Genomic DNA, 23,110 nt, shown 5'->3' on the forward strand with positions numbered 1-23,110 from the left:
TATGAACAGGCTGTTCCACAGACAGGATGTCTTTATTGATCCATCAGCAGACTGAAGAGTGAGTGCTGCTAAAAGGCTGTTTAACAAAACATAACACAACAAACACTGTCTGCTTTCACATTATTCTGTGTTTACCTTGACAAAAAGAACCTGAAGTTCATATTTACTTCATATTTGTCTCAAAATAACAGATTAAAGGCTGTTACAGCTACACACCATGAACATGACCACACACGTCAGCCATGTTTACTACCTGCTCCTTCACCGTAAAAGTCTGGTGAACCATCAGAAGGCTTTTATTTCCAAGCGCCTTCACAGACAGAGGTTCCAGTCAGGGGTCAAAGGTCAGCCGGAGTTGGGCCCAGCAGCACTTAGGCAGGTTTGTTCTGGTTCAGAGAGGAGCTCAGCGGGAAGTGCAGAAGAAGAGTCACAGCAGGAAGTGCAGAGTCAGAGCGTCTGCCCTTTGACCTCAGCCACGTCTCTGTCCAGCTGCTCTCCCGCCGCCTTCAGCTCCTCCCTCTGCTGCAGCAGCTGGCTTCGCGCCTCCTGCAGCTTCTCGTTCAGCTCGAGGAACCGACGACACTGCTGGAACCTCTGCTCCACCTCGCCCTCTGCAGGTTGGGAGGGGCCTGAGGGAACAACAGCTGATAAACTACAGCCAGTAAACTACAGTCAGTAAACTACAGTCAGTAAACTACAGTCAGTAAACTACAGCCAGTAAACTACAATTGAACAGCCGCTAACTTAGCAGAGGGCAGCTGGTGAGTCACACGTTAACACACGTGTCTTTCACTTGTCTCAGTGTGATCAGGCTGTTTAACCGGTGTGTCGGATTACCTGGTGACCGTGTTGGTGCCATACAGATGTAACGTGGGCGTCTCTGCAGGACCCGTTTCTGTACAAACCAGGAAGTAAACATCGGGAGTTCTTCTTCCATGAAATTCTATTTTTACTTATTTTAGGAGCAACAATGAACGTGACCATGTCGGCCAGCATGTACCAGCATGTTCAACGTCCTCAGCTGTGTGGAAAATAAATATATTATGAAGCCAAATTTAAAAAGAAAACAACGCGGTCACATCTTGAACCGATGGAGGTTTGTTAACAGGGTCAATACAGACCATACATAGCACCTGCTAGTTATGGTCGGGTAGATTTTCTATGGCCGTGATTGTGTTTGTTGTAATAAAAAACTCATATTGTTGTTATTCTGGTCACGTTTAAACGGATGAACAGCAACAAATGAACACGTTTATCAACTTGAGCTACACTCATAATGCTCAGCTCAAGAAGCATTGACGTGCGCAACGGTGATGTGCGAGCATCTTCGCCCAGGTTAACTGGTGACCCTCGCACCTGGCGTCCAAACAACTCTGTATGAAGTAGCGCAAAGCGGCAGATAACTCGTAACTCCTCCTTATTAACTTGTGTATATGACCGATGATGGTGTTTAAATCCTGCAGAAGAAAGTTACCACCCTGTAACACACACACACAGCTCTGTGTTTGTGAACATTAATCAGTGATTGTGTTGATTATCCATATGTTCATATGGATTTAGTCTCATGTAGTGACTGTCATATTTGTTTCATTAATAAAACACAAACATGGTCCTCATTAAAGTGTGTATTTCTTGCGTGTTCATGGAGGAAGGTCCATGCTGTGACCGCTGTGATGACTCGAGCACCGAACGCAGGGTTATTTGGTTATTCGGTGAGAAAAAGGCCTGATGGCTCTTTTCATGCTGAAGGTTTCTGTCATGGCCATAGAAAATCTACCCGACCATAACTAGCAGGTGCTGTGAATGGTCTCTATTGACCCTGTTGAAATTTGGCTTCATAATATATTTATTTTCCACACAGCTGAGGACGTTGAACACGCTGTTCCATGCTGGCAGACATGGTCACGTTCATTGTTGCTCCTAAAACGAGTGAAAATAGAATTTTATGGAAGAAGAACTCCCGATGTTTACTTCCTGGTTTGTACAGAAACGGGTCCTGCAGAGACGCCCACGTTACATCTGTACCGCACCAACACGGTCACCAGGTAATTCGGGCACCAGGTAATCCGACACACCGGGCCGACAGTGAAGGCATCACGCTGCAGACTCACCGGGTCCCCTGGGATCCAGGACGCTGAACACCGGGTCGTCAGGAGCGGCTCTGCTGATGTCCTCCAGGATCTGTTCCACGGTGGGGGGGTCCGGACGCCGGGGCAGCACCACCCGTTTCTTGCTCTTAGAGCCAGCGTTCATGGCGCAGACTGAGCTCCACCTGCGCCACCCGAGACAGACACCTGAACGTCACACGTGGCTCCTGCACGGCTGAAAGCTGAGCGCGGAGCGTGGGGCCTTCACTGACTGTCACTGTGTGTGTTCAGTAAAGGCTTCATTACCTGAAATGATACGATCGATGAGTTATCGTGTGTTTCTGAAGCGGTTCGATCAGTGACGTCACAGATGATTCATCCACCGCGGGTCAGCAGCAGCAGCTGAATCCGTCCGGAAATATTTCTCAGCAAGTCATCACACACACACACACACACTCACACACACACACACAGACACACAGACACACACACAGCCCAGCTCACAGACAGGACTGCATTAGTTGTATCGACAGCAGGTCAATAATCTTTCCAGTGTCGTGTGTGAACCACACTGATGCACCGGAGCTGCTCACACAGTGTGTCCGTGTCGGAGGAGCCTCGCGGCGGATCTCTGCTGCGGTTCGGCCCGTCAGATTCACTTTAAACCGAAGAACGACGGAAACATCCGCGAATGCTGCACAAGCTACAGGACCGTTAGCAAACACAGCACCAAGCTAACACAAGCGGCACGTCAGCGCGTCGCCTGCCACGTCCGAACACTAGCCACGCCCCCAGGAAGTGCAACGTAGGCCGAGCAGAGGACACAGTGCTACTGCGCAGACTCACTGACAGTTTACAGTGTGTTTTATTTCTGAAAGTCTTCACATATAAATAATGTCACATTAAATCACTGGGTTTGTCCCAGAGAGCTGCTCCAGCTCATGAAACAAGGACAATAAGAGCAAATCAGTCCAATCTATTGATGTACACGTTCACAGACCCCGAGCCGCAGCGTCACACCTGCAGGAAACAAACAAACAAAACAAACACACACACAAACACACACACAAACAAACAAACAAACACACACACAAAGAGCAGCTACAGCAGGAAGTCAACATGGAGCTGGTATTCTCCTCCTGCAGGTTTAAACTGCAGTTACCATCCTTTTCCTGCAGGCGGAGCAGCGCCCTCTGGTGGAGAATCTGCAGCCTGTTGTGTTCAATTCAACGTCTTGAATGATGAGTCATGCTGCAGCCAGCCACCAGGGGGCCGTTTACAGCATTGATGTACAGAACAAACAGCGTTTTGTAGCTAAACAACAGAAATAAAAGCATTACAATAAAACTCAGAGCTGAACCCAGAGCAGAGCTAAGAAATAAAGAGAAAGTTCATAATAACACAACATCAGAAACTGGGTTAACAGCCTGAAGCAGGGACACAGGAGAACCTTCACACGCTGCTCCTCTTCCTCCCCGAGGCTCCTCCTCTTCCTCTGCTGTCATCTGACAGACTGAAAAACAAAATTCATTTCTGTCCTCTGATAGTTTTGATCTTTTTTCCTTTTTTTTGTTGCTGACATTTCTTCTGAAGACATAAAGACATCAGATATTTCTTTTGGACATTTCTCCACAGGAAGCTCCACGTGAACTCACCGTCAGTCCACACTGAGTCCATCCTGATGTGCAGACAGACAGACAGACAGACAGAGAGAGGACAGAGAGAGGACAGACAGGCAGACAGACAGACAGACAGACAGACAGGCAGACAGAGAGAGGACAGAGAGAGGACAGACAGGCAGACAGACAGACAGACAGGCAGAGAGAGGACAGAGAGACAGGCAGACAGACAGGCAGACAGAGAGACAGGCAGAGAGACAGAGAGAGAGACAGACAGACGGGCAGACAGAGAGAGGACAGAGAGACAGACAGACACACAGGCAGACAGAGAGACAGGCAGACAGAGAGACAAACAGAGAGACAGACAGACAGACAGACAGAGAGACAGAGAGAGGACAGACAGACAGAGAGACAGACAGACAGAGAGAGGACAGAGAGACAGACAGACACACAGGCAGACAGAGAGACAGGCAGACAGAGAGACAGACAGAGAGAGGACAGACAGGCAGACAGACAGACAGACAGAGAGAGGACAGAGAGACAGGCAGACAGAGAGACAGGCAGAGAGACAGAGAGAGGACAGAGAGACAGAGAGAGAGACAGACAGACGGGCAGACAGAGAGAGGACAGAGAGACAGACAGACACACAGGCAGACAGAGAGACAGGCAGACAGAGAGACAAACAGGCAGACAGAGAGACAGGCAGACAGAGAGACAAACAGAGAGACAGACAGACAGACAGACAGAGAGAGGACAGACAGACAGAGAGACAGACAGACAGAGAGAGGACAGACAGACAGAGAGACAGAGAGACAGACAGACAGAGAGAGGACAGAGAGACAGACAGAGACAGACACACAGACAGACAGACAGGCAGACAGACAGACAGACAGACAGAGAGACAGAGGACATACAGACAGACAGACAGACAGGCAGACAGACAGAGAGACAGACAGAGGACAGACAGACAGACAGGCAGAGAGAGACAGAGAGACAGACAGGCAGACAGACAGAGAGACGGAGAGACAGACAGAGAGACAGAGGACAGACAGACAGACAGACAGACAGAGAGAGGACAGAGAGACAGACAGACAGACAGAGACAGACACACAGACAGACAGACAGAGGACAGAGACAGGAAACACAGTGTTGGTGAAGGTGATCTCAGATCTCTGTTTTCTCATCTGTTTTAACTCATGATCTACTGGTGGGGGGGGGGGGCTGTTCAGGTCTGCACCACCGAAGAAGAAAGCCGCTCTACTTTGAGCCCACTATGGCGGCTGTGTGAGGGTCACTGAGGGTCACCACACAAACACACAGAGCTACCATCAGACTTACCGACTGTTTAACCCAGGAAGGGCTGGAACAACAAGGGCCACAGTTTAACCCCCAAAGCACCAGTTCATTTCTGAAGATCAACGTTTATTTAAAATGTCCCAAAACATCCAGAAAATTCTACGAGGCCAAAACATTTATAAATAATATCCAGAAACGTCCAAAATGATTCCCCACAGTGAACGTCTGCTTCCTAAATACTGTAAGTACAAACTATAGATAAATCATAACAACACATGTGTAACATGAATCCTGATCAACTGATAGAAAACCAATCAAATCCTCTGGAGAATATCAGAGAGCGGTGTCAAGAATACAAACATCCTAAAATATGAATTAAAATAAATATTTAACATCTGGAAAATCCACGTGTCAAAAGTAGAAGAATGCTCCTACACACATGATGAAGACGTTACAAACACAGACCCACACAGGAAGCACCTACAGGCGGCTGAAGCTCCACCTACACTCAGCCTGGGAGGGGGCGGGGTCAGCTGCCTTTACGTACTTTTTGGTCTTCGCTCGGCGGCGGCGACACTTTAACCCCCGACGCTTCCCCTGATGAGCTCGGTAAACTCTTCGCTTCAGACTGAGCGACTGGAGGCATCGGAGACACCAGAGACTTATTCTTCACCAGAGTGGACAGAACTGAGGAGGAGGAGGAGGAGGAGGAGAGGGAGGAGGAGGAGGAGGAGGAGAGGGAAGAGGAGGAGGAGAGGGAGGAGAGGGAGGAGGAGGAGAGGGAGGAGAGGGAAGAGGAGGAGGAGAGGGAGGAGAGGGAGGAGGAGGAGAGGGAGGAAGAGGAGGAGGAGGAGAGGGAGGAGGAGGAGGAGGAGGAGGAGAGGGAGGAGGAGGAGAGGGAGGAGAGGGAGGAGGAGGAGAGGGAGGAAGAGGAGGAGAGGGAGGAGGAGAGGAGGAGGAGAGGAGAGGGAGGAGGAGGAGAAGGAGGAGGAGAGGGAGGAGAGGGAGGAGGAGGAGAGGGAGGAGGAGGAGGAGAGGGAGGGAGGAGGAGAGGAGGAGAGAGGAGGAGAGGAGGAGGCGGAGAGGGAGGAGAGGGAGAGGAGGGAGGAAGAGGAGGAGGAGGAGGAGGAGGAGAGGAGAGGGAGGAGGAGGAGGAGGAGGAGAGGGAGGAGGGAGGAGGAGGAGAGGGAGGAGGAGGAGAGGGAGGAGGAGGAGGAGAGGAGGAGGAGGAGGAGGAGAGGGAGGAGAGGGAGGAGCAGGAGAGGAGGAGGAAGGAAGAGGAGGAGAGGGAGGAGGAGGAGGAGGAGGAGGAGAGGGAGGAGGAGGAGGAGAGGGAGGAGAGGAGGAGGAGGAGAGGGAGGGAAGAGGAGGAGGAGAGGAGGAGGAGGAGGAGGAGAGGAGAGGAGGAGGAGGAGGAGAGGGAGGGGAGGAGGAGGAGGAGAGGAGGAGGAGGAGAGGAGAGGAGAGGAGGAGAGGGAGGAAGAGGAGGAGAGGGAGGAGAGGAGGAGGAGGAGAGGAGAGAGGAGGAAGAGGAGGAGAGGAGGCGGAGGAGGAGGAGGAGAGGGAGGAGAGGAGGAGGAGGAGAGGGAGGAGAGGGAGGAGGAGGAGGAGGAGGAGGAGAGGGAGGAGAGGGAGGAGGAGGAGAGGGAGGAAGAGGAGGAGAGGGAGGAGGAGGAGGAGGAGGAGAGGGAGGAAGAGGAGGAGAGGAGAGGAGGAGAGGGAGGAGAGGGAGGAGAGGAGGAGGAGAGAGGAGGAAGAGGAGGAGGAGCGGTTAGACAGTGTAGCAGTGAAGCAGCCAGTGCAGGTCTGGGTCTGGTCCTACCTTCTCTGGTCAGGTTCTCGGCGGCGCTCATGGCCCTCCCGCTCAGGTCGCTCACCATGTTGTCCACCGTGGCCTCGTGGCGGAGGAAGACGGGCCGCACCACCTTGTTGTAGATGATCTGGGAGCCGTTCCACGACATGGGGGCCATGCACCACAGCAGGAAGAGACACTGGGACCACAGGGGACACAAAGACCGGTTACTGGGTTTGGTCCTCTGTATTTATGTGTGGCTGCAGGAGGTCTTACCTTAAAGGCGTAGTAAAAAGGGAACCAGTACAGGAAGATGTCAGAGAAGAACTCGCCCAGACTGAAGACGCCGTACACCACCCAGTACGTCAGCCATTTTGTGTCGTCCTCTTTGCTGGCGCTTTCGATGGCTTTGATTCTGCAGACGTTCAGAGGACGAGTTCTCAGGAGGATCAGCAAACATCACACACAGCTACGAGCAAAATCTGAAAAATGACACACGCTCACGAGTAATACGCTGGATAGACGAAACCAATCAGGTTGCAGAGGAGGGAGGCACCATATCCATACACCAGGTAGAGTCCGGTCAGTGAGACGGCACCTGGACGAGGACACGCAGAGACACACGTCACATGATGTTTACAGAGTTCATCAGACTGTGCTGCAGGTGAACGAATCAGAGGAGTCAAATTAAAGAGAGAGTGTCTGCAGTTCCCTCAGTGTCCACTAGAAGCTGGGTCCAACAGTGAGTCTGTCCTCAGATGTTTAAAGAGAGTAAACTGTGTTGAGGTGTCCTCTCAGCGGGGACGTCAGTCCTCCTGAGGTTTAGTAAACCTGCTCACTCTGGTCCTGCTGTCAACAGTCACAGCTTTTCAGATCCATAAAAACCTCCAACACAGTCTAACTGTGACTGGAGGCTGAGGACCGCCGACAGAACAACGACAGAACAACGACAGAACACAGACAGAACAATGACAGAACAACGACAGAACAATGACAGAACACAGACAGAACAATGACAGAACATGACAGAACAACGACAGAACAACGACAGAACAACGACAGAACAACGACAGAACACGGACAGAACACAGACAGAACAATGACAGAACACAGACAGAACAACGACAGAACAACAACAGAACACAGACAGAACACAGACAGAACAATGACAGAACACAGACAGAACAACAACAGAACAACAACAGAACACAGACAGAACAATGACAGAACATGACAGAACACAGACAGAACAACGACAGAACAACGACAGAACACAGACAGAACAATGACAGAACATGACAGAACACAGACAGAACAACGACAGAACAACGACAGAACACAGACAGAACAATGACAGAACAACGACAGAACAATGACAGAACATGACAGAACAACGTCAGAACAGCGGCAGAACGCCGACAGAACATGACAGAACACAGACTGAACGCCGACAGAACAACGACAGAACAATGACAGAACAATGACAGAACAATGACAGAACATGACAGAACAACGACAGAACAACGACAGAACACAGACAGAACAATGACAGAACATGACAGAACACAGACAGAACAACGACAGAACACAGACAGAACAATGACAGAACATGACAGAACACAGACAGAACAATGACAGAACACGACAGAACACAGACAGAACAACGACAGAACACAGACAGAACAATGACAGAACACAGACAGAACAATGACAGAACAACGACAGAACACAGACAGAACATGACAGAACAACGACAGAACAATGACAGAACAACGACAGAACAATGACAGAACAATGACAGAACAACGACAGAACAATGACAGAACATGACAGAACAATGACAGAACAATGACAGAACAATGACAGAACACAGACAGAACAATGACAGAACGCCGACAGAACAACGACAGAACGGCAACAGAATGCTGACAGAACAATGACAGAACAATGACAGAGAGCCAGATATGAATACGTCTGTGTGAATGAGCTGAGGCTGCAGAGCTGTGAGTCTGTGTGAGTCTGTGTCCGTCTGTGTCGGGCTGTGTGAGTCTGTGTCGGTCTGTGTGAGTCTGTGTCGGGCTGTGTGAGTCTGTGTCGGGCTGTGGACTTTCTGAGTTAAAGGCATTTCAAGAGGCAGCGACAGACATCAGAAATATTCAGAGACAGACAGGAAGTGAGAAGGTTCCTACCTCTAATCAGATTATGCTGCCGTTCACACATGAGGCCGCTCTGCTCTGCTGCCTGTTTAATCTGCTTTAACACTCGGGCTGAGAGACAGCGAGCGCCAGGCACCGCTGACATCATGTCCTCACTGACCATCACCCGCCGCCGCAGCAGCAGCAGCAGCAGCAGCAGCAGCAGCAGCTCTCTGCTGTTCTCCACTGTTCTCTGCTGTTCTGTCATGTCTGTCCAAACACTGTTTACAGGCTGTAAAGCTTCAGTAGAACCAGGTCACCTTCAGGGTTTGTGTTTCCTGTGGTTTGTTTTGATAAAGGTTTGCTGCTGCATGAGTACATTTCCCTTCAGCCATCAATAAGGTTATTGATCTTAAGGAGGAGGAGCAGCCAGTGGAAGAAATACTTTTGAGACTTCTCACTAAACCAAAACAAGGCGCTAAAAGGAGCTAAAAGACTTCTGTGAGTCAACGGGACAAACTGATGAACTGCTGAGCTTCCTGTTTGGAGACGTGAGCTCTTCACAGGAGGATTACCCGATTCCTCTAACACTCACATGTACACTCAGTATGTGAACAGACCCACAGACCCAAACAGAAGGAACCAGAACCACAGACTGAACAGGGACCGCAGCTCAGGACTCACGTACCGCCGGCCAGGATCTTCTTCTTGATCCCAGTTTTCTCCTCCACCTTTCCCAGAAAATCCGTCACCACGTTCTTCTCGTTCAGAAACTTCTCCGCTCGCTCTCTGATGGAGGACAGGACGTCCAGCAGGCCCATGGTCCTCCTCTGTCAGACACCTGAGACACACCAGCAGGAGGGAGAGCGACCTGCTGCGAGCGGGGACACAGCCGAGTGATAATCCTCTGACTGCACCCATCTGCGTCAACCAGGGGGGGAGGGGGGAGAGGGGGAGGAAGAGGGAGGGAACTCAGGTGACCGGAACCGACGTTTACAGTCACCCAGAATAAACCTGAATACGTTTGAAACAGATTAAAAATACATTCATTAATGAAACCAGGAGTCTCCAGGAGGCCTGTCCTGTCTGCAGAGGGCTCAGGTTCACCTGGAGGAGCAGACTTTTAGGCTCAGAGGTCGAAGGTCAGTCTGCATCCTGCTGCTGCCTGTCTTAAAGGTGCAGCTTCTCTGCTGGCTATTTCAGCCACAAGGGGGCAGAGTCATGTGGAACATGGTGCAGAGCTGTAGGCTGCTCAGAAACAGTTAAAAACAGTGTAATGACCCCTCAGACCTCAGGAGGCGCTGCAGGCGCTCTGACAGCTGGAGCCTCCCCCCGCCGGCCGCAGCAGCTGGAATGCAGCGGGCAGGCCGACACGCGTCCTCCTGCACATCACATCCAGACAGAGCAGCAGGAGGACATGAGAGGATACCGGGGCGTCAAGTACACTTTATTCATCTTCTGCTACTTCCTGTGGGTGAGTCGTGCGCTCAGGTCAGCGTGGAGCCACACACATCACAACACCTGTGTGACTCCAGCTGGACAGAGCGCTGCACCGTGTGGTCAGAAGTATGTGGACGCTGTACATTTCAACAGAACTGTCATAGGACAAACACTTTATGGAGGCAGGAGGAGGATTTTTAACATTATAAAAACATCACACAGATGTACAGCACACACACACACACACACACACACACACACTCCTCAGGAGTGAAAGTTAGCTTAGCTTCATCAGAGCTGAATAAAACATGCGCTGATCTGCCCCCTGCAGGTGGTGAGCGCCGTCCTCATCGTGGTGGGGATCTACGCCAAGGTCGCCAAAGAGAAAGGTGTGATGTGATCGTGTAGCGTTAGCAGCTAGCTGTGTTCTCCTGAACACTGAGAACTCAGAGCATGTTATCTGTTTGGTCCTTATTTTTATATTTCTCAGTGTTTCCTTGTATTGATTTATTGACTCATTATTCCTTGTCTGTTATTTTTATATACACTTGGATTAAGGTTGTTTATGTTGTTGTTTACGAGGACGCCCTTTTAAGGACGAAACAACTTTTAGGGCGGAGCCTCTGTTTGTTGGGTTAAAGTGATGAAACGATGGAAACACATCGTGTGTGTGTGTGTGTGTGGAGGGGGGGGGGTGTGGCAGCTTATCAAAACATAGCTGATCACACCCCCCCCCCCCTGCACACCCTGCTGGCTGTGATGTCAGAGTTGAAGTGGACGTGTGTCTTTGTGATCTTCAGAGAGTGACAGTTTAAATGTGGCTTCAGAGTCCCTGTTAGAACCAGGAAGGAAGAGTGTGTGTTCAAACATGTGTGTGTGTCTCGTTTCACATAGTTTTGGGGACACACGTCATGTGCATACATGTTGGGACAAAGTCTGGATTCCTGATTTGTTTTTACAATTAAGAAACATGCTGGTGTGTGTCTGTGTCTGTGTGTGTCTGCCTGTCTGTGTGTGTGTGTGTCTCTGTGTGTGTGTGTGTGTGTGTGTCTCTGTGTGTGTGTGTGTGTGTGTGTGTGTGTGTGTGTCTCTGTGTGTGTGTGGTTGTGTCTGTGTGTGTGTGTGTCTCTGTGTGTGTCTGTGTGTGTGTGTGTCTGTGTGTGTGTGTGTCTCTGTGTGTGTGTGTGTGTGTCTGTGTGTGTGTCTGTGTGTGTGTCTGTGTCTCTCTCTGTGTGTGTGTGTGTGTGTGTCTCCCTGTCTGTGTGTGTCTGTGTGTGTGTCTGTGTGTGTCTCTGTGTGTCTCTGTGTGTGTCTGCGTGTCTCTCTCTCTCTCTCTGTGTGTTTGTGTGTCCGTGTGTGTGTAGATGTGGTAGACACTCTGACGGTGGACCCGGCTCTGCTGCTGATCATCGTGGGCTCGGTGATGTTCCTCATCACGTTCCTCGGCTGCTTCGGCGCGCTGCGTAACGCCACCTGCCTGCTAAAGACGGTAACTCAGAATGAGGACTTCACCGCCACAGTTTTCAGAGTGCTTGTTTCTCAGGCCGTCTGTCGTTGCAGTTCCTGGCCTTCCTGGCGGTCATCCTCCTCCTGCAGACTGCAGCCGGAGTCGTGGGGTATCTCTTCACTGACATGGTGAGGCCGCGCTCGGCACAGAGAGTCACATCAGACTAAGACTAACCCGCACCGCTGTGGTGTTCAGGTGATGGAGAGGACGGAGAAGCTGATGATGAAGGCCATCGTGCGGTACAGGGAGGACCAGGACCTGGAGAACGCCATCGACTTCATCCAGAAGAAGGTGAGTGAGAACAGCTGTGTGAGGCCGACAGACTGTCAGACGACACCCTGATGGCTGCTGTGTGTCCAGTTCCAGTGCTGCGGGGTGGAGGACTACAAGGACTGGTCCCACAACATCTACTTTCAGTGTTTGGACACTAACCCCAGCCTGGAGGCCTGCGGGGTTCCTTTCTCCTGCTGCATCCACCTGCAGAACCAGGTCAGAGCTGCAGCCCTGTGTGACATCACACAGTGGACGCACAGTGGTCATACTGTCCTGTGATTGGTCAGCTCCTCCTTAGCGTCACATTAACCCTGTCCTCTCCCTCTCAGACCGTCCTGAACACCATGTGTGGTTACGGGATGCAGCAGCTGGGGGAGCCCCTGGCCCGTCAGAACATCTTCACCATCGGCTGCCTGGAGAAGATCATCTGGTGGGCCAAGAACAACCTGCTGCTGGTGGCGGGGCTGAGCGGCGGCCTGCTGCTGCTGGAGGTAACGCAGCGCCGCAGGTAGACCGCCCCCTCAGACCTGCTGACGGTGTGTGACCCTGTGACTGTTTCCTCGGCAGGTCTGCATGATGTCTCTGGCTGCAGCTCAGATCTCCTGGATCAGAAAAGTCCAGCGACAGAAGAAAGAGCCGGCAGCTGTGAAGTCAGGGAGGAAGGACAGCTTGTGGTATCCTGCGTTTGCAGACTTTGACGATGACTAACAGAGAGCAGGAGGACTGAGCAGCACCGTGAGTCTGCAGGATGCGGGCGTACTACCTCATGTGAACCCCCCTCACATCCACACACCAGAGTCTGAGGTGTCGGCGCCACACGGCCTCATCAGGGTCTGAACTTTCATGAAACATGTGACTTCAGTTCAAAATGCGATCTGATATAATGTGCTGTCTGATAAATGTGAATATGTCATAAAATCCTGACGGGTGCAGAGATCATTGTGATTGTTGTTCAGAATCACAGCAGTGACCCCTGCAGGCTCATCACTTCACTGCATGCTTCAGTGTTAAACAGTTCATGAATCTGCGGGACGCTGCGTTACGACATCAAGGTTTCTGTCCTAGAGGACATCAACTCCCAGCAGGCCCCTCAGTAATCCTGCAGCTAATCCCTGTTGTTCCTCCCTCACTCGTTAATTCCTCATTGTGACTTTAATCTGTGGTGGATTAGCAGCCAGGCACATGGCTGCGTGGTGCTGCAGCGTGAGGCGCACGGGACCGAATCCTGCAGCACCACGCAGCAGGATTCGGTCCCGTGCGCCTCACGCTCACCTGCTTGGATTAGTGCAGGTAAAAATAGCTGCTGTCATCCTCAGGCTGGTTGTTCTGTTGACACCGAGGGGTACAGGCTGCACTTCTCCTCAGTCAGCAGCTCAGCCACCTGCTACATCAGGGAAGTACAGACCGAGCTTTATTTCTAAGATAAGTCAGCTAAATGAGCACCTGCATAGGAACAGTCTGTTTAAAGTGATCCAGTCTGGATTCAGAGCCCACCACAGACCAGAACCAGCACTGCTTAAAGTCACTAATGACCTCCTCATGGCATCGGACCGGGGACTCGTCTCTGTACTCGTTCTACTGGATCTCAGTGCTGCCTTTGACAGAGTAGATCATCGCATCCTGCTACACAGATTAGAATATGAGATTAGGATTACAGGGACAGCACTGCGCTGGTTTAAATAATATTTATCTGACAGATTTCACTTTGTTCATGTTAACGATGTGTCTTCCACAGGTACAAGGGTTAACCACGGTGTTCCACAGGGTTCTGTGCTCGGACCGATCCTGTCCACCCTCTACATGCTCCCTCTAGGAAACATTTAGAGCTGACCAGTCAAATCATTAAATGTTATATTACTATTTAAAAAAACATTCTGTGGGCTAAGCTAAGCTAAGCTAAGCTAAGCTAGCATATCCCAGTCTGTGTGTGTGTGTGTGTTCAGTAATAACATGTCTGTACTCCTGCATGGAAGAAAGATGAAACATGTTTTATTTCAAATACAAATAGAAACGAATGACACAAACAAACGACAGATAAAAAACACGTGATGATGATGATGATGATGATGATGATGCAGCTGGATGAAGACGCTTCGGTAGATGTGAAATGCTAGTTGGTGGTTGGCAGATGAACGTTGAGGTTAAAACAACAGATTAAGGCAGGTCTACGTCACACGGAGGCCGACGCTCAGACGCACATCACCACAAACAGCTGACTTCATGTTCAGGTGTGTGTCCGAGCTGCAGCCGGGGGGGTCCCTGTGAGAGGGGCGGCGGACAGGAAACACATCCACCCACCACAGAACCACAGGAGCCGAGCAGGTTCTCAGTTTGACACTTTAAAGATAAAGACCGTCACGTTTTAGAAACCAGATTATCATGGTGTTTAATTAAAAGCCCCTGAACAGCCCCTGACCCTGAACAGGACAGGCGGGCTCAGATTATGGACGGCTGATGTGGACAGTGAGGCAGGCGAGGACAGGAATCCCTTAATTTGCACAGAGTCTTGTTTTTGAACAGCTGTCAGCTCCTTTATATCATTTTTTGAGAGGTCAGAGGTCAGAGAGCCACAGAAGACAGGGAAACACTAATCTGTGTTACTGGATTACTAACTTGTTCTTCATCCATGCTCCTCCTTCAGGGTAGGTTTGGTTCCACAGTGTGTTTGAATGAGGATGAAGAGTCATCAAACAGAGAGAAGTAGACCCAGGAGAGGCGTCAGACCTACTAGAGTCTGTTCATGTTAGCTGCAACTGATGTTGGAACAAATAATCCCATAATCCCTACAGCACTTTGTTTACTTTGCAACATTTAAGTCAAAACAACAACAACAACAACAAGGAGAAGAAAATAATGCACGTGGGCTTCACAGGAAGCCAGAGAGGACGCATGCCAGCATGCTGATACAAAGGACAGAAGAAGACGGTTAAGAGCACTTGGATTCATTCGTTCCCCTTTCACCTTTCACCCACAGGGAGCACCGGCCAATCAGGTCCACGGGTTGGTCAGGTGTGCCAGCAGCTGGGAGGCGAGCAGGCGTTTGTTCCACAAGAACTGGTGAACATGCAGGTGCTGCCAGGTGGGTACAGTACCCATGATCCTCTGGTGCAGATACCAGACCAGGCTCCTGCTCCATCAGTTCCTCAGCAGCAGCCACAGATCCTGCTAGAACATCTTCGCCTCTCAGATTCAGGCCAGCAGGGGGAGCCACCCCCCTCCTTTGGATGGCACGGTGAGGTCTGAGCTGCCCCGTCCTGCCCGGTCACACCTGACAGATGTTGTAGTAGACGGTGTGTGCATGCTGGGGTCCCGCCGAGTCGCCCATCGCCTCGAACATGCAGTCTTTGTGAGTGTGGATCTCGGTCATTGGCACGTCCACGCTGTGGGAGTTGTTGTGTGGAGTCTGCGTCCCGTACGACGGCACAGGCTGCAGAGCATACATCAAACATGTTAGCTTCATATGCTAAGCTAGGTTAACAGTTCCTGACAGTCTGCTGGCAGCAGCAGAGGGGCGGAGCCTCAGCTGCACTCAGGCTGACTTTGGGAGCTTTAATCTCAGGTGGGCGTCGGTCCAAAAGCTGCTGTAATCTAATCCACAGGCATGAATGAAGTAACCCTTCACTTCAATCTGACGGTGGAAACGGTGAAATTATGAGACAAAATTTTTTTTTTTATTAAGTGCTGCCATATATGAATCTTACCTTTCCCGACCCACTGAGGGGGAAGTCTTTGCGACAGAGGTGGGCGATGATTCCTGCCGCCAGGGCGTCACCGAGGACATTGATCATGGTGCGAAACCTGTCCCTGCAGAGACAGAGAGGACGCTCAGGACAAGTCCGTGTACGTCTTCATCGTACTGCAGACTGTGACTTACAGGATCCAGTCAATGGCCACAATGAGCGTGATGTCATCTGGAGGCAGGCCCACTGATGTGAGCACGATCACCATGGTAACCAGACCGGCCTGCGGGATCCCAGCGGCACCGATGCTGGCGGCTGTAGCGGTGATGCTGCGGGACGGACAGACGTGAGCTGACTGCAGGAATGACACAGTCTGTGTGTGGCTGCGGTCCATCACTGTACCTGATGGTGACCAACTGGCCGAAGTCCAGCTCATAGTCATTAACCTGAGCGATAAAAATGGCTGCCACAGCTTCGTAGAGCGCCGTGCCATCCATGTTGATGGTGGCGCCCACTGGGAGGACGAAGCGGGCGATCTGCCGGTCGACGTGGCAGTTCTCCAACAAACACTTCATGGTGATGGGCAGCGTGGCTGAGCTGAGGACATTCAAACACAACTGTAACGGGCGCGTGAACAGACGCACGCGGCGGCAGGATGAAGCGGGACTGACCTGGAGGAGGTAGCCAGCGCGATGACCATGGCCTGCAGCAGCCCACGGATGTAGCTGAAGGGGTTCTTTCTGGTTAGGAGGAAGTAGAAGAAAGGGAGGAGGACGAGTCCGTGGACGAAGAGGCCGGCGAGCACGGTGATGCCGTACCAGCCCAGCTTCTTCCCCAGTGTGCTCGGGTCCTGCATGTCCAGGATCTTCCCAGCCACCAGGAAGATGATCCCAAACGGGAAGTACCTGAGGAGACACACAACAGCACTGTCATGTGAAGTCTGACCTCAGGGCGGCGCCACAGAGTCATTAACTTCCTCTGAGGCTACAGACACACTCCTCCAGCTGACAGTCCTGTTAATGTTTAACACACACAGGCGATGACTGAAAACAAGCGCAGCCAGGACTGCTGCACCCAACTGCTCATCAGAGACGTTACAAAGGGTTCAGCCATCTTTCACACACACAGCTGTTTGGCAGGGACACTGTGACATCACCACCAGCTGACAGTTTATCCGGCCAGGCGGCAGTGTGACAGTGAGGAGAACCACACTGCAGCATGCAGCAACACAACAACACCACAAACATCTCACCACACGGCCGCGTTGATGATCTTCATGACACACTCGTTGATGCACTGACAGACGTTAACGAGCGGAGCTCCTCGTTCTCCCATCCTGCCCAGCAGCAGACCTGCAAACACACACACACACACACACACACACACAGTCATATTCCATGAGAAGCTGCAGATTCTGTTCTTCATGTTTAGAGACTGTCTGGACACATCAGAACATGATGGAGGGACGTTATGAGGACATGTCCAGGGCTCAGCATAAATCAGTACACCCCCACACATGTGTCAGGAAACCTGCTGTTTCCGTCCAGTCAGTGGGATAAAATACTCCACTGATTCCAAAAAATGTTAATAAAACAAACATTAAGTTCATGTTGTATAAATGAGTGCGCCTTATTCAAAGTCTGAGGAGCAACGCTTCATTTCAGACTACAAAGTTTAACAGGAAGCTAACACAGCTGAGACAAACAAAGAACAGGGGGGGTCAGCAGAGATGACAGGGAGGCTGTTCCCTCAGCCTCCCTGTCATCTCTCTCCCTTTCTATCGCTGTAGTCAGCTGAACAGTAGAAGCACCTTATCATTAAAACACGTCCTCTCCACCACCACAAGGTCTGGACCCTGGGGGAAGTCACTTTCATTCCAGACATTTTGTTCTGATGGCCTGCAGTCTGACCATCATAATGGGACGTTGTTGGTACATGACAGGCCTCATTAGGAAGCTGTGACCGGGGTGCAGTGAACAATTGCCGTGTGATTCACCGCACAGTGTTGTGAGGGCACAGCTGTGGTCTGACTGTGCAGTTTAATATGTGAAGCAGCTTGTTGTGATGTGAACGTTCTCCTTGTTGACCTGTTTCTTGTGTAAGAACTCTACCCTGTCAGATAGTTCCTGGTTTTAAGAAGCGTCCTGCTTGGTGTTCATGGACCACTACAAACCGCCGCGTGTCCGCCCTGCTCACCCATGGTCGCAGAGAAGACGACGATGCCGAGCACATTCATCTGCTGGCTGCTGCCCGGGCTGGTCTTGTACATGATCTCCGGGGCCGGCGTCAGCTCCAGGTACACCGTCCTTCCTTTGGGGTCGCTCTCATCGGGCACCACGTAGACGAAGTTGGGCTGGACGGTTTTGGTGGGGACTTTGAGGATGGGGACCAGGTCTGTTTTATACTGAAGGAAGACGGGCGGGTGAGTTAGAGGACCAACACCGAGCAGAAAAACCAAAGACATGAAGGTCTCACCTGCTGGAAGGTGGCCTCGATCAGGTTGGAGGGAACCATGTTCCTGTGGAGGAGCAGAGTCACAGTGTTACTGAGGATCCACCGTGAGGGGGCGGACCCAGAAACCTCAAGACTTCATTCTAACAGGAGATAAGTCAGGACTGAGCTCGTCTCTGAGAAACGTTCCTCAGATTGTTACGTCTTTAATATTTAACTTCCTGCTTTTATCTTACACTGACTTGTTTCTTCAAGCTGGGATCTGTTGTCACGTCACCCTCCTCTTCCTCACTCAGGAGGTAAACAGTGCAGGTCAGCTGAACCTTCAGCGGCGGGCAGAGGTCGAGGGGATGATGATGAGTGACCTGCTCATGCGGCTCCTTCCAGAGTGGGCGTGGCCTTCAGAGGAGTCACAAGAGCGCGGCCTGCCAACGTGCCGCAGCAGGAATCGCCGCATCGCAGCACCGCTGACTGGTTAATCTGTCACTGATCCCCGCAGGATTACTAAAAATACACCGATCAGCCCGAACCCTAATGGGATTGATGAGCGAGTGTGTGTGACAGTGTGTGTTGCTGTGTTTTCTACATTTTGTTGTTCAGCTCGCTGTCAGCCTGTTAAAGGCGGCTGGACGCTGAGCGCAGCACAGCTCATCCCTCAGAGAACAGAGGAAAGCCACACAGGCTCATTTAATGCACATCTGATCAGCCAATCACAGACACGGTGAAGAGGACCCGCTGGAGCTCACAGTGAGCATCAGGGTGTGGAGGAAAGTTTGGCTCAGACACTGAACGCAGCACGGTTGTTGGTCTGCAGCAAACAGAGAAAGCAGCGGCCCTCTGTGGAGGCCAGAGGTCAGAGGTCAGACGGGTGGAGCTGAGAGAAGCACAACAACATGAAGCAGATGGTCTGCAGCAGCAGAAGAACACTGCTGCTCCTGTCACACAGACGCACCAACCACAGAAGAAGAAACCTGCTGCTGGTCTGAGAGTCTCCACCTCGCTGCTACACCCTGGCAGCCGGGATCCAGCCTGCCCCGCACGCTCAGGCTGCTGCTGCAGCTCTGATGGTGCGGAGGAGAGGTTCTTGGCACACTGTGGGCCCCTTGCTGCCAACTGAACCTGGTTTCAGGACCACAGCCATACTGCAAATAGTTCACTCCACAAAGATGGCCGCCATCATCCAATCATCACATGTGCCACAACAACCATCATGGAGAGCGTCCTGGTTTAATGGCCAGCTGATTGGATGAACCGCCTGTCACCACATGTCACAAGCTAACATCAACTCAGAGGAAACACAACGAGCTAGTAGCTAGCAGCAATTAGCATGTGTGTGAATGATTTTTGTGTCTTCATAAATAAAATATGAGCTCATAATCTGAAATCTGTCTGTGAGAATGAAGTCAGCCCGTCACAGTGGAGCTTCCCTCCTGGGTCTCTCTGACCTTTGACCCCTCTCACCTGATAAGGTCCAGCAGGGCGTCGGCCGAGGTCATGACAGGGCCGCCGCCCAGCCGGTTGCTCTCCATCTCCGTCCCCACGCCGGGTTTGATGATGATGACGAGTAAGATGCCGACCACCACAGCAATGAAGGTGGTCCACAGGTAGTAGGTGACGGTGAGGACGCCCATCCGGCAGCACGCCTTCGACTCCATCGATGACAGGCCCGACATCAAACTGCACAAGAACACAGCAAGAGAGGACACATTAGCCTAGCTTAGCATAAGGCATCATCTGTCAGCTGTTGGGTCCCAGAGCTCTAATGCTATCAGCTAAGCTAACTACGAGGCTTCAGCTCACTCGTTTCTGCACCAACCTGGATGTGATGAGAGGAAGGATGAGCATCTTCAGCATCCTCATCAGCAGCTCGCCAGGGAAGGAGAAGTAGATCTTAGCCTGTCAAAATAAAGTTCGAGTCTGTGACCACAACCATCAATCAATGAGCTCAGGTCACCATGGTAACAGGCCGTATGGAAGCCTGTTCCTGCCAAACACTGATGATGAGCAGCTTCATCGTGAACATGACCACCCCCCCCCCCACCTCCCCCCTACAGAAGAACTTTGACTAAACTTCTTCACTGTAACGTCCGTTGCAGTCTCTCTGCAGCCTTTGTGCCTTAAATCCTGTGCCTGGTTGTTTTGTGTGTTATTTTATATTTAATCTTTAGGATAAAGAGAAATTCTTATGAATGTTTACTAATAAGTACATTCTGTTAAAGGTGACGGGTGGAGCGCAGGCTGGGTGCCTCTGTTTGGCCGGCACCGACAGGCTGACGCTCTTACATGGACACAGATTAATGAGGCTGGATTTGGACGCTGTGTGATGCAGGAACAGCATGTGTTCAGTGAGGCTGCTTTTAGCCTCTGATCCAAGGTTCCGTAAACACAGAGCGAGCGGCAGCAGAGCATCCAGAACCCATCCAAGGTCCAATCACACAGACGGCTGTCTGTAAAGATGTGGTCCAACAAACCTGAACAGAGCTGCTGTACACAGCAACAACCACCACCACAACAACAACAACAAACAACAGCACGGTCACATGACTACACCATCAGCACCACCAGGTTCACCGCTCTGACCTCTTCTACAGCACAAACACCTGGATGACCTTTAATGACCTCGTCTGTAGTCCCATGTAGCCACTTGTTAGCATGTAGCCTTTGTTCAGACAGTAAACAGTCATCAGTGGATTCACTGTGTGGTAGAATAAAAACCTGCTGAGCTCCTGTTAACCACAGACCTGACCAACAACAACACACACACTGAGGGGACAGGAGGAGCTAACATGCTAACACACACTGAGGGGACAGGAGGAGCTAACATGCTAACATTCAACACACTGAGGGGACGGGAGGAGCTAACATGCTAACATTCAACACACACTGAGGGGACAGGAAGAGCTAACATGCTAACATTCAACACACACTGAGGGGACGGGAGGAGCTAACATGCTAACATTCAACACACACTGAGGGGACAGGAAGAGCTAACATGCTAACATTCAACACACACTGAGGGGACAGGAGGAGCTAACATGCTAACACACACTGAGGGGACAGGAGGAGCTAACATGCTAACATTCAACACACACTGAGGGGACGGGAGGAGCTAACATGCTAACATTCAACACACTGAGGGGACAAGAAGTGCTAACATGCTAACACACACTGAGGGGACAGTGCTAACATGCTAACATTCAACACACTGAGGGGACAGGAAGAGCTAACATGCTAACATGCTAACAGTTTTCTGGGTTTTGGACGAGTTTCTGCTGCAGAATCTAGAACACTGTAGTTATCTGACCGTGCTGTAGCTGGTTTATAGTGTAGCATTAGCTTTTAGCTTCTGGTGAAAATTTTCTGCTGTAATCCGAAAGACAATGGAGGACTCTGATTGGCTGGTTGGAGGGGACACAGGAGATGCTAACTTCCTGGTTGGAGCACAGAAACATCACCCCGCCGCTCTGTGTCACAGCCTGACTGCAGCAGGGACACAGCGCTGTAAATCCACAGTGATCCGCTTTGACTGAATGGACCCCTTATAATCAAAGAGCAGTGACGTCAGGCAGGTGGGTTTTAAGGTAACGGCACGTTCAGGGTTAACTCTGCTGGCAGGGCCGCCTGATGTCAGGTTCAGGGAGCCAGGGGTTACATTTAAAGCGGGATCCGGTCCTGGACCTGAGTCCTATGACGTATCACACACCTGAGCGGCCCCTCACAGGTCCCCACAGGGCGTTCATGAGGCAGAGGGTCCCATTAGCACACGTAAAGCAACATATGAGTGCAAGCCTGCTCGGACAGGGGGGGCCTTACCTGTGTGGACAGCTGGGTTCCTCTCAGCATGAAGCCCAGCGTGCAGCCGGTGAGCACGGCGATGACCGACAGCGTCAGCAGCCCGTTCCTCCGGCAGAAGTTCCTCAGCGTGCTCCTCAGCTCCCCCTTCACCACCGCCTGGAGGAACGTCTTCACTCGGTCCCCCATCTTCCCCGTGTCTCCCGGCGCATTGGAACTGTTGTCGGAGCGGGCCTCCTCCTCGCCGCTCGGTAACAGAAGCTCCTCCATGTCCTCCAAGTGTCTGTGCGGCTGGCAGGCTGACAGACCTGAGCACGGTGGAGACGAGCCAACCTTTCCACTGACGGATTAAACGATCACTGACGGAGCCCCGCGGCCCTGCAGGCAGCACCGACTTACAGCACTAAGAGGCTTACACAGGTGCAGCAGAACTCACACGCCTTTGTCCGGCTGGGCGACGTCTCCCTGTCAGGCCTGCTGGCCCCGGGGTCGGAGGGGTCAGGGGGTCCTGCAGGATCAGACGGAGCCTCAGATCAGGTGCAGCCTGTCAGTCGGAGGACCGAGCCTTACAGACTGTCACAGCGGGAGCAGGCCGCGCGCTGCTCATGGTTCTACCTGCTGGCTGCTCCTCCAACAGGAGATCTTCAGCTGCAGGTCAGGAGGAGGAGGAGGAGGCGGGCTCAGCAGGAGGATAACCAATCAGAGGTTCAGCACATCCTGAATGGGTGAGGTCAGGGATTACCTGTGTGTGTGTGTGTGTGTGTGTGTTAGCATGTTAGCTCTTCCTGTCCCCTCAGTGTGTTGAATGTTAGCATGTTAGCTCTTCCTGTCCCCTCAGTGTGTGTTGAATGTTAGCATGTTAGCTCTTCCTGTCCCCTCAGTGTGTGTTGAATGTTAGCATGTTAGCTCCTCCTGTCCTCTCAGTGTGTGTTGAATGTTAGCATGTTAGCTCCTCCCGTCCCCTCAGTGTGTGTTGAATGTTAGCATGTTAGCTCCTCCCGTCCCCTCAGTGTGTGTTGAATGTTAGCATGTTAGCTC

General features: G+C 51.5%; 4 protein-coding genes across 7 annotated transcripts; 1 reads left to right on the top strand and 3 right to left on the bottom strand.

Moving 5' to 3' along the window:
* Positions 1-13: 13 nt before the first annotated feature.
* Positions 14-2,871, bottom strand: cunh19orf25 (chromosome unknown C19orf25 homolog). 3 transcript variants are annotated; one of them, XM_028399042.1, is made up of 3 exons: positions 2,681-2,871; positions 2,112-2,393; positions 14-629 (listed from the first exon to the last, which is right to left on the bottom strand). In XM_028399042.1, the coding sequence occupies exons 2-3, from the start codon at positions 2,251-2,253 to the stop codon at positions 448-450; spliced, it is 324 nt and encodes a 107-aa protein (XP_028254843.1). In that variant the 5' UTR covers positions 2,254-2,393; positions 2,681-2,871; the 3' UTR covers positions 14-447. The 3 variants fall into 3 exon arrangements, with proteins under 3 accessions (XP_028254843.1, XP_028254845.1, XP_028254844.1); XM_028399044.1 differs by having other exon boundaries at positions 2,112-2,272; positions 2,394-2,871; XM_028399043.1 differs by having other exon boundaries at positions 2,112-2,871.
* Positions 2,872-5,531: 2,660 nt separating this feature from the next.
* reep6 (receptor accessory protein 6) lies at positions 5,532-9,750 on the bottom strand. The gene is made up of 5 exons (XM_028399051.1): positions 9,618-9,750; positions 7,299-7,392; positions 7,071-7,209; positions 6,825-6,993; positions 5,532-5,689 (listed from the first exon to the last, which is right to left on the bottom strand). The coding sequence occupies exons 1-5, from the start codon at positions 9,748-9,750 to the stop codon at positions 5,532-5,534; spliced, it is 693 nt and encodes a 230-aa protein (XP_028254852.1).
* A 527-nt stretch (positions 9,751-10,277) lies between these two features.
* LOC114431499 (tetraspanin-33) lies at positions 10,278-13,083 on the top strand. 2 transcript variants are annotated; one of them, XM_028399047.1, is made up of 8 exons: positions 10,278-10,403; positions 10,701-10,758; positions 11,734-11,858; positions 11,930-12,004; positions 12,072-12,167; positions 12,237-12,365; positions 12,479-12,640; positions 12,714-13,083. In XM_028399047.1, exons 1-8 carry the CDS (start codon positions 10,347-10,349, stop codon positions 12,855-12,857), a joined length of 846 nt encoding a protein of 281 aa, XP_028254848.1. In that variant the 5' UTR covers positions 10,278-10,346; the 3' UTR covers positions 12,858-13,083. The 2 variants fall into 2 exon arrangements, with proteins under 2 accessions (XP_028254848.1, XP_028254849.1); XM_028399048.1 differs by having other exon boundaries at positions 12,717-13,083.
* A 1,189-nt stretch (positions 13,084-14,272) lies between these two features.
* Positions 14,273-22,719, bottom strand: LOC114431498 (excitatory amino acid transporter 5-like). Its single transcript, XM_028399046.1, has 11 exons — positions 22,094-22,719; positions 20,097-20,176; positions 19,742-19,957; positions 18,305-18,347; positions 18,026-18,233; positions 17,082-17,181; positions 16,501-16,734; positions 16,232-16,426; positions 16,024-16,158; positions 15,851-15,953; positions 14,273-15,576 (listed from the first exon to the last, which is right to left on the bottom strand). Exons 1-11 carry the CDS (start codon positions 22,340-22,342, stop codon positions 15,412-15,414), a joined length of 1,728 nt encoding a protein of 575 aa, XP_028254847.1. The 5' UTR covers positions 22,343-22,719; the 3' UTR covers positions 14,273-15,411.
* Between the last annotated feature and the right edge of the window lie 391 nt (positions 22,720-23,110).

This window comes from Parambassis ranga, unplaced genomic scaffold, assembly GCF_900634625.1.
Source record: "Parambassis ranga unplaced genomic scaffold, fParRan2.1 scaffold_84_arrow_ctg1, whole genome shotgun sequence".
NCBI classification, from domain to species: domain Eukaryota; kingdom Metazoa; phylum Chordata; class Actinopteri; family Ambassidae; genus Parambassis; species Parambassis ranga.

Bases quoted from the DNA above. Each gene is read 5' to 3' on its own strand.
- reep6 (XM_028399051.1), bottom strand. From the start codon at position 9,750: ATGGGCCTGCTGGACGTCCTGTCCTCCATCAGAGAGCGAGCGGAGAAG. The intron at 7,210-7,298 runs GTGAGCGTGTGT...GAACGTCTGCAG, and splicing joins GTCTATCCAGCGTATTACTC to AATCAAAGCCATCGAAAGCG. The intron at 6,994-7,070 runs GTAAGACCTCCT...CTGTGGTCCCAG, and splicing joins CTTTTTACTACGCCTTTAAG to TGTCTCTTCCTGCTGTGGTG.
- LOC114431498 (XM_028399046.1), bottom strand. From the start codon at position 22,342: ATGGAGGAGCTTCTGTTACCGAGCGGCGAGGAGGAGGCCCGCTCCGAC. The intron at 17,182-18,025 runs GTGAGCAGGGCG...GTGTGTTTGCAG, and splicing joins CGTCTTCTCTGCGACCATGG to GTCTGCTGCTGGGCAGGATG. The intron at 16,427-16,500 runs GTCAGTCCCGCT...GAATGTCCTCAG, and splicing joins GCGCTGGCTACCTCCTCCAG to CTCAGCCACGCTGCCCATCA.
- LOC114431499 (XM_028399047.1), top strand. From the start codon at position 10,347: ATGAGAGGATACCGGGGCGTCAAGTACACTTTATTCATCTTCTGCTAC. The intron at 10,404-10,700 runs GTGAGTCGTGCG...TGCCCCCTGCAG, and splicing joins TCTTCTGCTACTTCCTGTGG to GTGGTGAGCGCCGTCCTCAT. The intron at 12,641-12,713 runs GTAACGCAGCGC...CTGTTTCCTCGG, and splicing joins GCGGCCTGCTGCTGCTGGAG to CAGGTCTGCATGATGTCTCT.
- cunh19orf25 (XM_028399042.1), bottom strand. From the start codon at position 2,253: ATGAACGCTGGCTCTAAGAGCAAGAAACGGGTGGTGCTGCCCCGGCGT. The intron at 630-2,111 runs GTGAGTCTGCAG...TTGTTCCCTCAG, and splicing joins CCTGGATCCCAGGGGACCCG to GCCCCTCCCAACCTGCAGAG.